The sequence below is a fragment of the Epinephelus fuscoguttatus genome, linkage group LG4 (assembly GCF_011397635.1).
Source record: "Epinephelus fuscoguttatus linkage group LG4, E.fuscoguttatus.final_Chr_v1".
NCBI lineage: Eukaryota > Metazoa > Chordata > Actinopteri > Perciformes > Serranidae > Epinephelus > Epinephelus fuscoguttatus.
This window is the reverse complement of record NC_064755.1, coordinates 27,237,593-27,255,535: the sequence shown is the minus strand read 5'-3', so window position 1 is coordinate 27,255,535 and position 17,943 is coordinate 27,237,593. Positions and strand designations below refer to the sequence as shown.

The 17,943-nt window shown below is 41.1% G+C and overlaps 2 protein-coding genes across 3 annotated transcripts; one reads left to right on the top strand and one right to left on the bottom strand.

Moving 5' to 3' along the window:
* The first annotated feature begins 62 nt into the window (after window positions 1–62).
* On the top strand, window positions 63–3,249 carry aagab (alpha and gamma adaptin binding protein). Of its 2 annotated transcripts, none has more exons than XM_049574041.1 (10): window positions 63–259; window positions 585–775; window positions 864–960; window positions 1,052–1,141; window positions 1,252–1,335; window positions 1,438–1,520; window positions 1,700–1,796; window positions 1,905–2,009; window positions 2,136–2,185; window positions 2,433–3,249. In XM_049574041.1, exons 1-10 carry the CDS (start codon window positions 166–168, stop codon window positions 2,508–2,510), a joined length of 969 nt encoding a protein of 322 aa, XP_049429998.1. In that variant the 5' UTR covers window positions 63–165; the 3' UTR covers window positions 2,511–3,249. The 2 variants fall into 2 exon arrangements, with proteins under 2 accessions (XP_049429998.1, XP_049429997.1); XM_049574040.1 differs by having other exon boundaries at window positions 68–259; window positions 1,697–1,796.
* A 697-nt stretch (window positions 3,250–3,946) lies between these two features.
* Window positions 3,947–16,708, bottom strand: smad3b (SMAD family member 3b). The gene is made up of 9 exons (XM_049574703.1): window positions 16,264–16,708; window positions 12,154–12,347; window positions 11,913–12,047; window positions 11,539–11,613; window positions 11,391–11,441; window positions 9,418–9,630; window positions 9,156–9,293; window positions 8,871–9,015; window positions 3,947–5,773 (listed from the first exon to the last, which is right to left on the bottom strand). Exons 1-9 carry the CDS (start codon window positions 16,464–16,466, stop codon window positions 5,650–5,652), a joined length of 1,278 nt encoding a protein of 425 aa, XP_049430660.1. The 5' UTR covers window positions 16,467–16,708; the 3' UTR covers window positions 3,947–5,649.
* Between the last annotated feature and the right edge of the window lie 1,235 nt (window positions 16,709–17,943).

Below are 17,943 nucleotides of genomic sequence, written 5' to 3'. Positions count from 1 at the left end.
CATAAATGTATCAAAAGGCGTTATTAAAATAAGCTTTAAGCCCTGTTTCTTCAGGGTAACGTTGCACCGGAAGAGATCACTGCAGCGGCTCAGTGAGAGTTGAAAGGTTATCAAAGTTAACGTCACGTCAAGCTAGCAGCTACAGAAGCTTGTCCTAACATCAACATGTCATCTACAGAAGAAGACACAGAGGTGACAATTCCATGTGTGGTCATCACTAGCTCTGACAGTGGTTTTCAAGAAGAAGAGCTGATAAAACGTGAGTTTGACAGAGCTTTACGTGCATGATTTAGCAAGCAGGCTAACGCTAAACAAAGCTAACTTCCTTTTAGCACAGTAGATTACATTTAGTAGCGCCTGCATGTTGCTAATCCAGGTTAATAACTAACTTGTCTGCGGTTAAACTAGTTAGTGATTTATTTTTGTGGAGGTAAGTTAAAAACCACAATAGTAGAGCTGATGGAGGTTAGGTGCATCTTATTTCAGCAGCTAACCGGTGGTCACAGTGAAAGCAAGTTGTTTCACTAAACGTAGTGTCTCTTAACTTGTGTGTATGATTAATAACAAACGTGTTTTTGCCGCAGAGATCCTCAGTTCAAAGACTTTACCCGAGCCGATCAAGCGAGAAGAAACAGTAGTCTGGTATCCATGGACCATCAACAACAAATACTACACAGCGGATGTCAGGCTATGTGTTGTACCAAGCACTTTTCAAATGTCATCGGAGATTGCCCAGTCCATGCAGGCTTTCATCGCTTATTTTGACAGTACAGTGGTACGTGACTTTCAAATGAGCATAAGTTGAGAATCTATAGACTGTGATACATGTGCATGCGTTTACTATGTGTGCATGGTGTTTGCAGAAGGATGGTCTGGAGAAGCTACAACCTTGGATATCAGTGGTGGAAGATCTTGCTCCAGAGGTGCTCATTCTGGTGTGTGACAGAGTCTGCGAGAATGGTTCGTGCTTCAGCTCTTTATGGTTTCCATTAGCTTGCAAAACAATCGTCCAGGGTACTATATTGAATGTCAAATGTATTTTGTGTTCAAGGGGTGACCAGACATGCTGCACAACAGTGGTGTTTGTCTCATGCCTTTGAGCTGGTGGAGCTCAATCCACAAGAGCTGCCAGATGAGGATGGTAAGTTTTCCAGAGAACAGAAATTCCAGTGACACTGCATACATTTATTTTCATGCTTCAGCTTTTGTCACATTTTGTTCTCATTTACACTGTCTTTGCTGCCTCATCAGATGACTTTCCAGAATCCACTGGAGTAAAGAGAATTGTCCAGGCTCTCAATGCCAACGTGTGGTCCAGTGTGGAGATGAAGGACGGTGAGATGAGATCAGTACAATTACCTGTTGCACTTTCCCCTGTCTACGTAATTTATCACTCTGTGTGTCTGGTATGTGACTGTTTATATCTCTGTCTGATAGGCCACAATCAGGGCTTTGGTCTGATGAGTAGTTTGGTGGCTGCCAGACACAACAACCCACACAGCTCTCCACAAGAGCCACCGGTCAGTTACAGTTTGATGTAACCATTTTCATTTATTTTGATTGTAATTCAGTTTTTATTCATAACTTGTCTTGTTTTTACTTCCCTCTCATTCATCATTAATACATCTATATTTAAATGAGATTTAAAATTTGTAAGGTTTCAATGAGGCATGTTAACCCTAGCTCCTTTTTGTAGCAGTCTTCCAGCTTGCCAGTAGAGGGCTCACTTGTTACTGAGGATGCTAACCATACAGAAAGCAGTGCCAACACAGACACACAGCAGGGCACAGTAGTTGGTAAGTGAACAACTTCATCATTTCCCTCCAAAACATGGATATTTTAATAAATGTGGAGAAGACATTTAATGTGAAGTCATTAATATTCACTTGTTTTCATTCTCTCAGATGCAATGACTGATTTGGACATTCAGGAACTTGCTAATCTCACAGCTGGAGATGCAGATGTGGATAACTTTGAACGTCTCTTTACCAAATTAAAAGAGATGAAAGGTAATTGGGGAATGTGAAGTGAATACACACCTTGGATGTGTGCATATACCTCACTGTGGTTGTCAGATATTCCCTCTGCTGACGCCATTTAAAATGTTTTGTTTGTCTCTGATTTTCCACCTGCAGATAAAGCTTCTTCATTGCCTCACGAGCAGAGAAAGGTTCATGCAGAGAAGGTATGTAACTGTATTCACCTCTGGTTACAAGACACCAAGACTAGGACCTGTTCATGTTCATAATCTGTGGATCCTGGTTGTATCAAAAAAGTATCATCTGTCATGAAATAGTTGTAAAACAAATCTGATTGTTGGAGCACGTTTCAGTAGCTGTGTCTCAGACTGAATCCTCGATTGGCTCAGTAAATCGTGTAGGTAAATATGTTTAAAGTCTTGTATCGAGTATTTACACTTATCTACTTTCCAGGTAGCAAAAGCGTTTTGGATGGCCATCGGTGGTGATGATGATGAGATAGATGGGATATCATCGGGTGAGGAGAGCTAAAAGTAGCTGCCTGTGACTCATTCTCTTTTCTCCTGGCCCTCCTCCTATCCTGGGCCTCCCACAAGATCCAGCGCCCTTTGACTTGCTTCTTGCACCTGGAAAGTGGAGATGCTTACAGATGGTGCTGTAGGCACAGTCATGTTTAGAAACTTTTGATTCTTTAAATGAAATGATTGCAATGCCGGTGTATAGTGAGAAGATATCATGATTAGGGAGAGAAGAGATCCTGCAGATGGCCCTGACCCTCAGTGTTCTCCCCTGGGTCCCTCACTCTGCCATAAGCCCCCGAGTGAACCTCAACACAGGATGACGTCGCAGGTGGAAAAAGAAATTAAAATAACGTATGTATATGTCCCTTAGGTACAGTTGTCACATATATTTGCAAGTGACATAATGTGCCTTATCCTTAGAAGACATTTAATGCATATTCTGTTGAATCAACATAAAGACTTGTGATTTTATTTTTTTCCCTCTTGTGTATTTATTGTGAACACAAGACTGTTGCACTATGTGCAGCACATTTCATGCTCATCAAAAAAGATATGCAGACTGGAAAAATAGGAACACCTGTATGCTGCGATGGAGCACCTCTGCAATAAATAAAATGTTCAGTCCCTGTGCTGTGTTGGACAACATTATACCGAAGGGTGTTTGAAATATTTTGTCTCTCCATTACATTTGCAGAGGAGCAGAAATGTTAACAAAAAAACACACTTTACAATATGCCATTAAACAAAATACCACCACAAACTACAGCCTCAAAAGTTGCTTGAGGTTTGATTTATCCAGGGTGTCTGCAGGAACCTATTAAGTCTTAAAGTCAGTATTATAAATATTAGGCTTTAAAAGTCATTAACTAGTCTTAAATTTGAATTTGTGAGGTCTTAATCTACTCACATTTATCACTTTTTTGTCAAAATGAGTCAAGTTCTTCAAAGGAAAAGTCCTTATTTCTGATGTTGCATATCTTTAGCCTACCACTGAACCAAATACTGTCTTTTACTTTACACTTAGGTGTTAGCAAAATGCCTCCTAGGCGCCCACCATTAGAGGTGTTGCGGGCACGTCCAACTGGTAGGAGGCCCCGAGGCAGACTCAGAACATGTTTGAGGGATTATATATCTCGTCGAGTCTGGCAATGCCTCGGGATCCCCCAGGAGTTGGAAAGCGTTGCTGGGGAGAGGGGCATCTGTAATACTTTGCTCAGCCTGCTGCCCCCACGACCCAGCTTCAGATAAGCGGTTGAAAATGGATGTTGGCAAAATACTCACTAATAACCATATGATACCTGACACCTGTAGACACCCTGGACTCATCACCTCTGATGGTTTCACATTTATTTCAGGATGGTAATATCTGCATTCATGTACAGGAGTTTCTATTTTTTAGTCACGTATTAATGAGTCACACTTTAAAGAAGAAACACTGACTTGAAATCTTTTTACTCAGTTGCAGTTTATTAAATTGTCACAGATAACAAAACAATGGTCATTTGAGAACAAATATTAGGCTACATGAAAAAAAAAAGTACATAAGACTCGGAACAGAAAACCACCAACTAAGAATATCAAGAAACACAAGTACTGATACAGATCTACCAACTACCTAACGCACTGTGGTACACAGTATTTCAGTTAAGCACTGTGTTAACTGTTTTAATTAAATTACATGGTGACTCAGTCTTATGTACTGTAAGAAAGTGCAGGATAAACATGGTGGCTTCATAGACAATGACCAAGGACAGCAAGCATATTACACATGCTTTATATTGTAGCAATGTACATGTAATATACAGTCTTTACTGGACAAGCAAAACACTAGAACTAAAGCTTTACACTGATCAACACAGTAAATTGGAAGTGCATCATTTACCCATGAGGAGCATAGTGTACTATCGGCTAACAGTTTGTAATATGTGAAAAGATCTGCATTTATGTTTTTACTCTACATGCCATCGATGGATGAACCAAAGCCATGGTTGCTGCTAGCAAGTACCCTTCTCACTGAGGTCCAGTCCACTACGATCACTCACACTGTATGTCATACTCTACGTCCCTATTATGAAATAACAGTAATAGCTGGTACAGTAATCCTATGTGTCACACTTAAGAACCAGTTGACCCAGGTTAGAAAAGCCTGCATTTAAGCAGGCCAAGTTTGGGGTCATTAAAGCAAAGTCTTTTTGTGAATCTACTCATGCCAGAGGTCAGTCAGGTCCACTGTTTCAAGCACTGCATGACTACAAGAAATCACAAGCTATAAATATTTATGTACAATCATATTGAGGCAATAAAAAAAATATATTCCCATGCAGGACAGTATGCAAAAATAACTTATAAAATGTCTCTTTCACTGAGCAAAATAGTTTTCATACAAGGGTTCTTTTTTCAAGAAACAATGGTGCTAAGGTCTATTTTTTTTTTAAATAGATAAAATACCAATTACATGATCAATCAGATAATTGACACTTTAATTCATACAGATAAATCAATATGGGCAAAGTACCTTGTACTTAAGATAATAATTAAATATATTCTATTTAATCACTACTCAGAATGATTTTTTTCATGTTAATTTATGGTTCAATTGATAAATAAGCCTCCTAATTCAGTGATTACAAAGAGTGGTACTGGGACACTGAAACACCAGTGATGGGAGCGAATTTCAGCTAATTCATAGAATCAAAAATGTTTTGAAACATGTAAAAAGGTGGCCAAGCTGAAGTTGTACCATAACTTCAACTCGGGGAACAAACATTGCGATCCTCTTTATAAAAAAAAAAACAAATTACAACACAGAGCATAGACACGACGTCTGAATGAATAATGACGAAAATGTGGTTAGTCTTTTGAAACCTATTGCAAATACCCTGTGGCTGCCCGTCAAACACATGAAAAAAAACAACAACGTACAAGTCCTAAAATAACCATCGAATGGAGACACTAAATGGTAGTGAGCAAAGTGCTATAGATGTGAGGTGAAATGTTAGAGACAGTGAGGGAGGACAGTGATGTGTTGATTTGATGAATGGCGTCTCTTTCCTTATTATCTCTGAGAGACGCTCGAGTTCTCCTATGTGGTTTGTGTGTATGTGTGTGTGTGGATGGAAAGGAGGGTTTCCGGGAGGTATGTGCTGCTCCTAGGACACGCTGGAGCAATGGATGCTGGGAGAGCCCATCTGTGTGAGGACCTTGTCCAGCCATTGCAAAGGGCCATTGAGATGCAGTTCTATCCAGCAGGGGGTGCTGGTCACTGTCTGACGTCTGTGGGGTGCAGAGAAGGAAAGGGGCAACATAGTGTGACACTAATGAGAGAATTTCATACATCATCAAACTACTCATTTAAAATCCTTGTGATTATTAATGTAACTTCATTACAGGCGAGGCAAAGATACACTCTACTCAGTACTTCTTGTCTAAGCTGACTTAGCATGGACCCTGAAGCCAACTCCGTGAGCTATTTCTGAAGTCATTCAAGTTTCTATCAGAGATGTTTTCCTCCAAGGTGTTTGGTGCCAGAAATATAACACACACCACTCAAAGTACATGGGAATCCCCCTTGCAAAGGCTGTCTGAAATGTGTTCACCTCCCACTCCATGTCCCCCTCACGAATGCATGCCTGCCGCATTCTTTCTCTGTTACTCAACCCTCTCTCGCCGACTCACAGCAGCACCCTCCCCCCATCACCTTCTTTTTCCTCTTCCAAGTCTGCTACCGTCTGAGCACAGCACCCATTCGTTTTTTATCCCCCAAAAGTGACATTAATTATTCTGATCATACACACGTTTCCTTCTTGAATTTGGGGGTGCACAGCTCAATGAAACTTTTGTGTCTTAAATGTGTGCAGTGAAACAGACTCAGGTAAAACAACAAAAGTGATGAACCCTTAAAACTTTAAACAGGCTGGGACAGAGACAACAGCATATGGCCCGTGTGCTAAGGCAGGTGCTTTATTCCACCTCGGAAAGCTGAAATAAAATCAGCTAATTGAGCACTTAACTCTGGATGGGCTTTTTACACAACTAGCGAAAAACAAGAAGTGAGAAGGTAAAGGTATGCAGTGTGTCTGGTTTTGGCTGTAAACAGCTTTATGCTCTGTTGTGTCTGCAAAATGACATCTTGTACAAAGAGAAGAGCCCTGAGCAGAAAGGAGCTAGTTCACAGAGGGCCCACTTAAGACCCCCCTTAAAATTCTCAGTCCCCCTCCCACACCCTCGGGATTACTCAGACCTGACAGCCTCCCTCAACATCCACTCAGTGTTTATCCAAGAACACAGTACCGAGTGAGAGAAGAAAGGAAAAAAGCAATGTGATATAAGGAGACTAGTCATTTGCTGGGTCAGTTAAATGTTTGTTCTCAGGTTTTTTGTTCACTCGATTGTAAGTCTAGAATCTGCCAGTCAATATGTATAAGAATTAAATTGTAAAAATAAGAAATACTGAATTGACATGTTTTTTTCTTACAGTGAAACTTACCTCACTAAAATGGTTAAAATTTGAATCTCTCTTATATGGCATCTTTAGCAAACAGTATAATATATATTTGTCTTAGCAACTACTTGAACATAAACTGGTCGACCTCTCTAATGCCTTAAATAGTGCTTTTCCAGTCCTCCAACTACTCAAAGCGCTTTCACACTGCATGTCACATTCAATCCTACACACACACACACACACACACACACACACACACACACAGTAAAGCGCTGGTGGTCATGGCTAAACGTACATGGTGCCACCTGCTACTCAGTAACCATTCACACGCGCTCAGACACCGATGGAGCAGTTTGGGGTTCGGTATTTTGCCTAAGGATACTTCGATTTGCAGACTGGAGGAGCCAGGGATTAAATCACCAATCTTCCAATTAACGGCCGACCTGCTCTACCTGTGAGCCACTGTTGCCCCTTTCACCATTCGCCATTTTTACACCTTTAACTGTGACATTGAATAGAATGAGAGTAGAACAGACATTCCCATTGAAATTAACGAAGCAGGATAACCCGAGTCTATACATGTACTTTTGCCACTGCAACTGTTGCAACGAGCTAACTTATGTATAAACTTTAGTATAAACGAATCGACTTGCAGTCCCAAACTCACTGAGCTGAGATTTTGTGGTGACGAATTAACGAGCAATGAAGTACATCTTAAAATAAGCAGTCTGTTTCTCCTAAAAGATTACCGTAAGTGTTATTTCTCTGTTTATTTTGTTGCCAATAATTGCATGTTGGCATGTAAACTAAAACTATAGCTGCCTCCAAAGAACCAGGGAGAGCTGCTGCTCCGTGAACAAGAGACTGCGAGGATGCAAAGATCAGCATGTTTTCACATCTAACTCTGTGAAAAGAGGGTTTATTCCGACCAAACCAAAGTTGGTGTTTGCTGGAACAGCAGACTAACTAACTCGATGACTAACAGTTTTTTGTGAGTTTTATTTTGTTTTCTCTCAAGTGTGTTTGATTTTAAGTTAACAAAGCAAATATGTAACGTCTTAGTTCGGTGAAAGAGAGAAACTTTGATTGGTGTGCGGTTGCATTTTTCTGTTTAATAGGCGAAATGTGTGTGAGAATAGGCCAAAACAGAGTTCCCAGAACTAGTGAGTGTGACACACTTTATGACCACACTGGTGTGTTGTCATCATAACAACTAACAACAATCACCATTTTCTTTTGATCACGGCAAACACTTCAATGTCCATCATGCCCTCTTTCGGTGGCTGCTGGTCTTTCAAACAGGGGAAGCTCACTTTAAGTTTACATCATAAAATTTGTCATATTGTAGCAAGGCAGTAACTTATAAAAGCTGTTTTTCAACCATACTCATGCTATAGAACCACAGCACAACACACCTCAAAGATTTTCAGATGGGTTTAAACACCTGAACTCTACTGTTCAAACGGTGAAAATGAGCTATATCGCTTATGGAAATAAGGAACTCCGGGCGGCACTCAGTCAGAAGACTACACTCGCAAATATGGGACTGAGCTCAAAATGTGAAGCGCTGTAAATCACAAAAGGGTTCAGCCTTTTAGACAATTCCTCCAATCATCATGCATACACTGAGCGTCCTCTCCCGTGCTGACACAAGGATGTATGACAAGGAGGTCGCGTTTGAAAACTGGTGATAAACGTCTGATGTCTGAACACCATAGTCATGATGTTAAACACATCCTAGTGCATGTTTAATGCAATGTAAATTCTTATTTTAATGTCGATGAAATTTTAGGGGAAGTTCAGCCTCCCTTGTTGTCTCAGAGCAATCACCCCTGATATACACATATACAGCCAATAACATGTAAATGTAGAAAATACTCTGAATAATCACACTTGTCTTCATTTGTTTAAATTGTATTTAATTACCTGTACTCAGCTCCCCAACCCTTGACAAAACTCATGCGAATGGTGCACATCCTGGTGAGTTGGTAGACGGCCTCAAAGCCCTGGTTGACTGACTGGGCGAGCAGTGCAGCAAATTCCTGGTTGTTGAAGATCTTCAGGTTACAGCCTGCAGGGGAAAAAATGTTCAGCTTAAAAGCAGTGAGGACAAAAAAGGTCAGTGTCAGCGGGGCATCAGAACTCAGTTAATGCTCTGGTCATGTTGCCTCTGATGTCTTAATGTGTTTGTGGGTATCTTCCTGTGCTAACCTGGAGGTATTTTGCAGACAGTGGCAGGATGCCAGCCGTAGCGCTGGTTACAGTTGGGACTCTGAACAAAGATGGCACTGTCACTGAGACACTCTGCAAACACCTCTCCCCCAATGTAGTACAACCTCACGCCCCGTCCTGGAAAGGGAAGAGAGACGACAGTTGCTCAGCACACAGCTACCTGCTGATTATATGTCAAGTGCAAATATAAAAGGCAAATTAGCTCAAAGCCTACGTAGTCCCTGTGAGATAAAATGAGTACCTATGTGTCTGCGCGTGAGCTCTACTGCTGAGTTGCGGTTGACGTTGGACAACAAGCCCAGACAGAAGCGTTCAGAGTTGGATGGGTCTGTGAATCCATCCACTGTGAGGGAGGGCTGGGACGCATGGAAGGTCTCTCCTACACGTTGGTTCAGCTCATAGTAGGAGATGGAGCACCAGAAGGCAGACTCGCAGTATGTCACAGGTTGTAAGTCTGTGTGAGCAGAGGATGGGGGTTAGATGGAGAGACATAAGCTGAGAAATTCCAGTTTAGTCCATGAGAAAAAATTAAAGAACTCATGAGAACAGGTACTGCTTTGTGGCCAAACAACCATTTGACTGAGAAGATGCAAACAGCTGATAATGTTTCCCTTTGATTTCTCTACAAAAGCTCTTTTCCCACGACCCTCGTGGTCCCGGCCAGGAATGGCCAAGACATGACGTGTGTATTTATTTTTTTAAACTTGACCTCCTGGTGGCTTTCCACATAGATAGAATAACCTGGCAACCGGATATTATTATTATTGCATTACCTTGAAATGTCTGTTTCTGGCCTACACACAGATGAGGACAAAGACTCCATTCATACCACACTTACTCTGTTACTGCCCTGAGGCTAAGCCTCCCAGACGTAGCCCAATGCTCCTGCATATTGCTCATCTGTCTCTCTCTCACACACATGCTCACCCCCACAAAGAAATTCTAATCTGACTTCATATGAACAGCACCAATAAGATCAATAAGATACCAGCAATTTTTGGTTTACTGACTTGTTCGTGTCCACAAGTAAAATCAGGGGAAGGTGGTATTCAGATAACATGTCTAATACGGTTCTGCTGCAGATTAAAGCTATCCTCCTAGTAAGAATGAATCCTTTGCAAAACACATTTTATAGAGGTACGACAGGACAAGACATGTGCTCTGTAGTACAATCACTGGGTCATCGGGTCCAGTCACATGGGGATGGGTCCTTTGTTGCAGGGTGATTCAGAATAAAAGGTCTACAGTACTGATTCTACATGTTTGCTCTTACTGTCACATCTACAACACAGTAACACACATGGTATACACTATGTGCCTTAGCCAGCCGAGCCATCAGAGCACCCTCAACATTAATTCTAATTTATACCATGGCCACTGAGGTCTCTCAATTCTGACTGCCTAATTTTCATTCATTTCCAGTAGCAGGACAGTATACCCACACACTTCTGACTTTTTACATGAATGCACAAAGTTTCATTGTAGGTAATGACAGTTACAGTTCAGGCTTCAGTGGTTTAGCTAAAAGGCTCGGTGTTCGTGTTCCTTGGTTTGTGCAACCAAAACAAAATTAGATTATATAAATAGCCTCAAAGAAAGTGTGCAAATTTAATGTGAAACCAGTTTCATACTTAAACTAGAAGTACCACCTCGCGGTTGTACGCCTCTACAAAACAGTCAGGCTTATATCCTTCATCGTTGAGTCCAAGTTAATGTTTGTGCCAAATTTAAACAGATTCCCTCAAGGCATTCTGAGATATCACATTCACAAGAATAAGATGGACACGAGGTTACAGTGATCTTGACCTTTGACTGCCAAAATCTAAGCAGTTCATCATTGAGTCCAAGTGGATGTTTGTGCCAAATCTGAGGAAATTCCCTCAAGGCGTTCTCAAATATCACATTCACGAGATTGGGATGTACTGACCCAAACCTAAAAACATAATGCCTCTGGCAAGGGCTGTCAGAGGCACTGACGTAAAAATCTGATGCTAAATGATGATGATATAAGCAAGTATATGTAAAACAACATAACATAGAAAATGGATGACTTATACTTGTACTTTGATAATATATGACAGTTTGTTGGGAAAAGGCCATGGTACTGCATGAGCAGTATCATACTTTACATAATGTCATTGCTACCAACCACAAAAGTACACATAACGAATGATATGCTCTATAATTAAAGCTGACCTCTTTGGTTTTGCTTACCAAGATTACTGTTTGCGGGTGACACAGGATTGGGCGACAGGCTGGGTGAACCTGAAATAGGGAGGTAATGGAGGTTTGGTTCATGATCCAGATAAGGCATAATTAGAACAGTATGAGCTTGAGTTGTGTGCACTTTCATGTGACTCACCTGTGTCCATGCTGTGGTTGAGCTGGTGATCATTTGTCTCACCATCCTCACTGAGATACCCTGGTGGGGGAGTTTCTATAAAGTACAAACACACACACAAAGATTAAGAACACACTCCTGATCTCAGCATATTAAAGCTTTGACATACTTTCCACTGCTAAAACAAGTTTTTGTGACGCAATGTATCTTGAACATTAGAGGTAAAAATTTCAAGGCAACCAGCATTTACCAAGAAAAGCTTTTCTGCTCACAGTCAAGTTCCCTTTTCTTGTAAATGTGCCTACCATAACCAGACAATGCTCTCCAAATCATGTCCTAAGTATTTATAAACTTTTAAGTTCTGTGTTTAGAGATAATGACACTATTTTTCTTACCAGGAATATAGTTACTCTGCGGCTCAATGCCTGCAGGAAAGTTGGTGTTCTCAGGGATGGACGGGCTGTAGTCGTCCAATGGTGGAAACTCTGCGGGTATATCTGTATGTCGTGGTACTAGGACAGGAGGCAAAACTGGAGACACACAGATACTTTGATAAAGGACCAGTTCAGTTCTGTATGGCAAAACCTTTATTTTAAATACAGTAATTTGGACCATGTAGCAATTAACTAAACTTACTTGGCGTCTCCACCCTCTGGTAGTGGTAGGGGTTGACGCAGACTTCGTCCTTCTTGGTGTGGAAGGCAAATTCACAGTGGTCGACAGCCCTCAGCTCATGGTGGGACTGCAGGTCTGGCCAGCGCCACAGGCGACAGTAGATCACATGAGGGAGACCTTTTCTGTGGGAGACCTGGAGACGCCCATCTAAAGATCTGAAAGACACCAGCAAAAAGACTGTAATTGTGCAGGCAGATTATATTTAATCAATGTGTTGCTTTGCTCTATGCTCTGACTATTATTGAAATTATGGTTCTGAAATATAAGATACAACCTTTAACATATTTCCTAGTTCTGAATAGAACAGCATTAACTGAGGGCAGAACACCAAAGCCTTTGACTGAGCAGTTTTTTTCCCAAACTGCTTATGCATCCTACTTTTTCATTCAATGTAGTAAAACACTTTAAGCATGAAAGAAGTATTTTATGCCAACCATTTCCTCAGCCTGTTAGGGATAGGAATCAAGAACCCCTTCCAAATTGTCTGACCCAATGGAACGATATGCCTCCAAGCCTATTGATTCCTTTTATCGATGCCACCATGTTTTTCTGATAGTTACACATTGCAAAACAATGACGTCAAACATATATGTCAACCATGCTAGGAACTTGCACCAAGAGGGAAGGAACAGTCCAAAGCGTGGCTTACTTTCAGGAAGAAAGATGACATCAGTGCAGCTTGTAATGCCCGTAAAATGATCATTTCAACTAAGGGTGTAAACACCGCCAATATGTTGAAACATCCTCCCACGCAACATGGGCTTAAATTCCAGGAATGCCATGTATTTGACTCTGCACTGACACTGAAAACCTGTGTGGGCCTACTTTCTTTCCCCACACAAAAATCATCAGTAACCAATTAGAGAACTGATAAAGAACTGGATCAAAAAGCAGAATCAATAATGGCATTAGTATCATTAACATCTTATCATTTCCAATCCTGACAGCCCTTCTCACACAGCAGCACCAGTCAGGAAAATGTCTACATGATCATAAAATGACCCAATGTCAGAATACAAACAAAAATCTAGGTACAAAGTCTACAGAAATTGGTCTTACTAATGTTCAAATGCAAAAATTGTCTACTGTATATCAAACATGGCCAAAGTGGGTTTCTGATTATGATGTGATAACATGGAACTATGAAGTTAAAATAGCAGTAGTTGTATAAATAGAGAGCTTTCTGATCTGTGCACAGAAAGCATATGTAACTGTGAGGTGTAAGACCCTATATATTGCCATGAAACTCAAATGACTAAAAAAGGAAAGGAAGGACTGTAACAGATCCTGGATCTACCCCCCTAACGTAGAGTCCAGTGTGGTGATGGCTTTTTTTCTAGCTGAACTCAACAACAGTTCATCCCATCGTTGAGCTGTCAGACAAGAAACATATGGTTCTCATTCTTTAAGTATGTCACTGGGAACTTTGGGTTCAAGATAAAAAAGGTAAAGGTGGTGCTTGTTTCAAGGCGACCAACAAAGCAACTTTAAGTATCCAAACCAAATATCATGCACTTAAATTAGACTGATGATGATGACGTCAAACATTTGACAAAAATCTAGAAATTTCAAGACACATTAGGATTAGACTTATTTATTATTTAAATTTAAGTGGAAATAATGCTGCATACTAATCACATCTGGTTTATAATTTTGGTGCATGTTTAATTTTTTAATAAAATACTACAGTTGTATCATTTCCACGGTCAGATGTTATTAGACATAAAGACTGGCCCATTAGTGTGTTGATGTTGCTGTCTCTATAAGGCTATTCAGTCTAATAGCTCTCACTGGTGGTTCATGACATGAAAAGATATATATATTCTGCCTTTTGTGTAGTTTCATGGATCAAAATCAACAGCCAAAAGCAAGCAATGGACAACCTGTTAAATTTGAAATACTGCAGTGTACAACATAGATTTAGATGAACAATAGGCTTTGAGAAAGTTCTCACATCTACCTTCAGCAAGCAAAGAAGCTAAATGGGAATGGGAAAGTAAGGTACACGTAGAACCAGTGACATTTGAGCAGTGTGATACCTAAATAGTTGGAAATATCTTCCAAACACACACTTAAGACCACCATGTTTTCTGACGACATCAGTGACCACCTCTACAGAGAGGGCTCAGACTCATTTTCCAGCACTGCCCCTATGACTCTGCTGAGGTTGGCCTGGGCTATGTCCTGTCTCCCTGATTTGCCACTCAGACATGATGATCACTCTGACACCCCGCTAGACTGACACAACCCTCTTATCCACCAGAAGAAACAACAACTGTGCAAAAGCCGGCCAAGGACTCACAGGCATCTCAACACCAATGTAGCATCTCTTATCATTTGACGGTGAGTGGGAGAGAAACCACTTCCTGTTAAAGAGTTTGGTCTCAGAGCCAACACCAGTCAGCACTTTTAATAACATTACACATTAAACAGTGTGTACTGCCCTGTTCCTGCACATTAGGAGAAACACGTGGAAAATGGTAACAACACTGCTTTTAGGGGAATCTGGTTGCCTCACATTTATGACACATACCACACACTTTGAGTGAATCTGTGTATCCCCAACAGATAGCAAGACAGCTGTTGCTCCGTAAACTTAGAGTCTCTGAACCCACCAAGATTAAACCACAATTCAAACAGTGGCCCACGCCCTCCCTAGAGCCTGGAGCACATTCCCAAGAATTGAGAGAAACTTTTTCATATACGTTAACACCCATTCTCTGACTTCTACACAGACCACGATGGGGGACTCATGGTTTCATTAGCAATTAGGCTACAAGCTGTCTAATAAACTTTGAAGGATGCGTAACAATTAAAGAAGTCACTGAGGGTGTATTCCAGCTTCCACTACAGAGCATATTATCAGCTGGGCCAAGATGTGTACCTGCCTTATTTATTTTATGTAGGAACAAAGAGTAAAGAATAAAAAAATGAAATAAGAAGTTGTGTAATGTATTTGCGGTGCGCTCTGTGTTGCGTGTCTTATCCAAGTCATCACTGGTTTTTTGGTAACAATTTTCATTTTATATAAGGTTACATTCACATCTGGACAGGACAACAGATGGAAATAAATATTCAAGCCTGACTCACTTACAGTTTCACAGAAGACAGCATCCAACAACTAAAGTAATTAAACTGCACAATATTTTGGTTCCACGTCCAACTCAGTGAAAACATTTGATTTAACACCTGTGACTCATTCAGACCACTGAGAATACAGCAGTGTGTGTGCACAGTCCCGCATCTACCTCACATGTCAGTTAACTGAGTTACTGGTCTTTTTGGACAGATGGGTATCCCATATGGGGAATCCCAAACCGAGCCCTTATTCCAACTTTCCCAGAGTACACACACTCCAGTCTAAACATCCTCTATGAGTCACAGCTCTGCTGAGCCAAACCACCCCTTCTTCTCCTATTCATCACACGTGTGAACTGAGGACATGCTTGTTTATGCAGCACTAGATGTGCCACAGCTACCATGTCAGCAGGTGCTGGGACATTTTTCAAACCTGCAGCGGAATTTGAGAGACACATCTATTTCAATGCAATTATAACATTTCAGTTAGGTTATCATGCTAATTATGCAAACTAACAATATAACATAGACTTAAAACAGTAACGTTAACTAGCATTTATAGCACTATAGACGTCACATAGTTTGTCATGCATCGGTACGTGAGACTGATAAAATGCCAACTATATGGTGCCTGTTTGCACAACAAAATATAAGCTGAAAAGCAGGTGAAGTTTGCATTGATAAGCTAATGCTAGCTTCACTATGCAGGATTGTTTTTACCTTAGCAGCTAACGCTAACTACCCATGCAATCAAACCCCACTGCACAGCATCACACTTTTTATCTACTAATCAATAAACTTGGTAATTAACCTGTCAAGGATAATGTTAACATGTTAACAAAGAAAAATGCTTCAATATTAAAGCGCTATGCTAATAATATTAGCTCAAGCTAACTAGCATGCTAAGTAGCTACCTAAGATAGCTGTCATCAGCCTTAGCTTGCCAGCTTAGCTAACTACAAGGCAGCCAGCTAGCTTTGTCTGTGTCGTTACCTGGGTATGGTTATGCATTTCGTGTTGACATTCTGTGTTGTGATGGCTTTCTCCAACTCGTCCAACTGTCCCGTCTTCTTCAACTTCTTCACCAGACTTTTGACAGCCTTTTCGCACCATTTCTCCTCCTGCCCGTTCTGCTCTCCTTTCTTCCAGCCCAGGAGCCTCTTCACGATTGGAGGAGTGAACGGTAATATAGACATTTTATATTACAACTTAAACAATTAGTCACAGTAGCCTGGGTTAATTCCCCCAAATTGCCTACAGTACTAGTTTGTCGTTCCTATAACAACGACTAAGTTAGCTAGTTAGCTTAGCTGGCTGGACTCCCAGACCGACGGGTGGCTGGTCGCTGCCGGGGACTCAGCAGCAGCAGCGGCGGCTTGCGTCGCAGGTTCACTCCGATCAAGTTGGCCGTCTGTCGGACTGGATCAGCTCCTCTGCCTTCCAGCCAGGCTGTCTGTCCGCCCCTCCTCCTCCTCCTCCTCCTCCATCTCCTCCTCCAGTCAGCTGGTCTGTCCTCCACCTGCATCAACCAACTCTGTTAAGACAACTGTATTTTCCTACACATTATAGCACCAACAATAAATTAAACATTATCAAACAGGAAAAGAGATGCATTAGATAATGTTCAAGCCCCTTACACTTTTAAATGTAGGGTACACCAATAATACAGCTAACTACAATGCACTTACACAAGCATTCTCTCTAATAAACCAGTCAATTTGCTTTTATTACTAATTTAGATGCAGTAGCCTATGTTCACATTATTTAAAATGATGTGTCCCCTTCAGTATCAGTGATTTAAACCCTGTTATATGCATCTATTCCACATACACCCAACTCAAGAGGCAAGAAATGGAAAAAATGTTGTAATCAGAGATATGCCGAGACTGAAAAGTGATCCAACTTTTCCATGAATAGAAGACCCTTGGGAATAATCCCCTTTCATCCCCTCATAAAAGTGATTTCATTTCACCACAGATGCATCTTTCCAGAACTGGATGAGGGAGGCGACTGCATTCAGTGGTATTTGGGGTTTTATGGTGTTATTGATAAGTGCACCCCTGGCTGCTGCCTCCAGTAAACAGCAGTGTGCCTGTGCTATAAATATCCCCGCCCAGGACCAGCCCCCCCTTTCCTCCTGTCTATTTATAAACCTCCATCAATGACTGCTGTCTATTTTTAAGCGAGTATTTGGCATGGTTTCTTACTTCCTTCTTCTTAAATAAATATTTCAGCTATCTTGGCAGTGGCACCTGAAAAATAATATTAAAAGACACTTCGTGGCTCTCTGTAGGACAGTCAGTTGGTATGGGTGTCTAAAAGCATGCCCTATTTATAGTAATAATTATTGATAAACACTGAAGGGCTTACAAGTAGGGCTATGTAGGGCCAAGGGCAAAGTCTTCAGCAAGACATAATTAAAGCTCCAGTGTGAGATTTAAGGGGATATATTGGCAGAAATGGAATATAATAAGTATGTTCTCTTTGGTGAATATTCATCTGAAAATATGAATTGTTGTGTTTTCGTTACCCTAGAATGAGCTGCGACCTGGGCTGTCCTGGTGCCACGTGCACCGATGGACATCTTTATGTTTGAACATGGTGTTAGTTATGGCCAAACTGCGACCCGCACAGAAGTCCAATAACTGAACACCACTCGGGTTCAGATCGGGC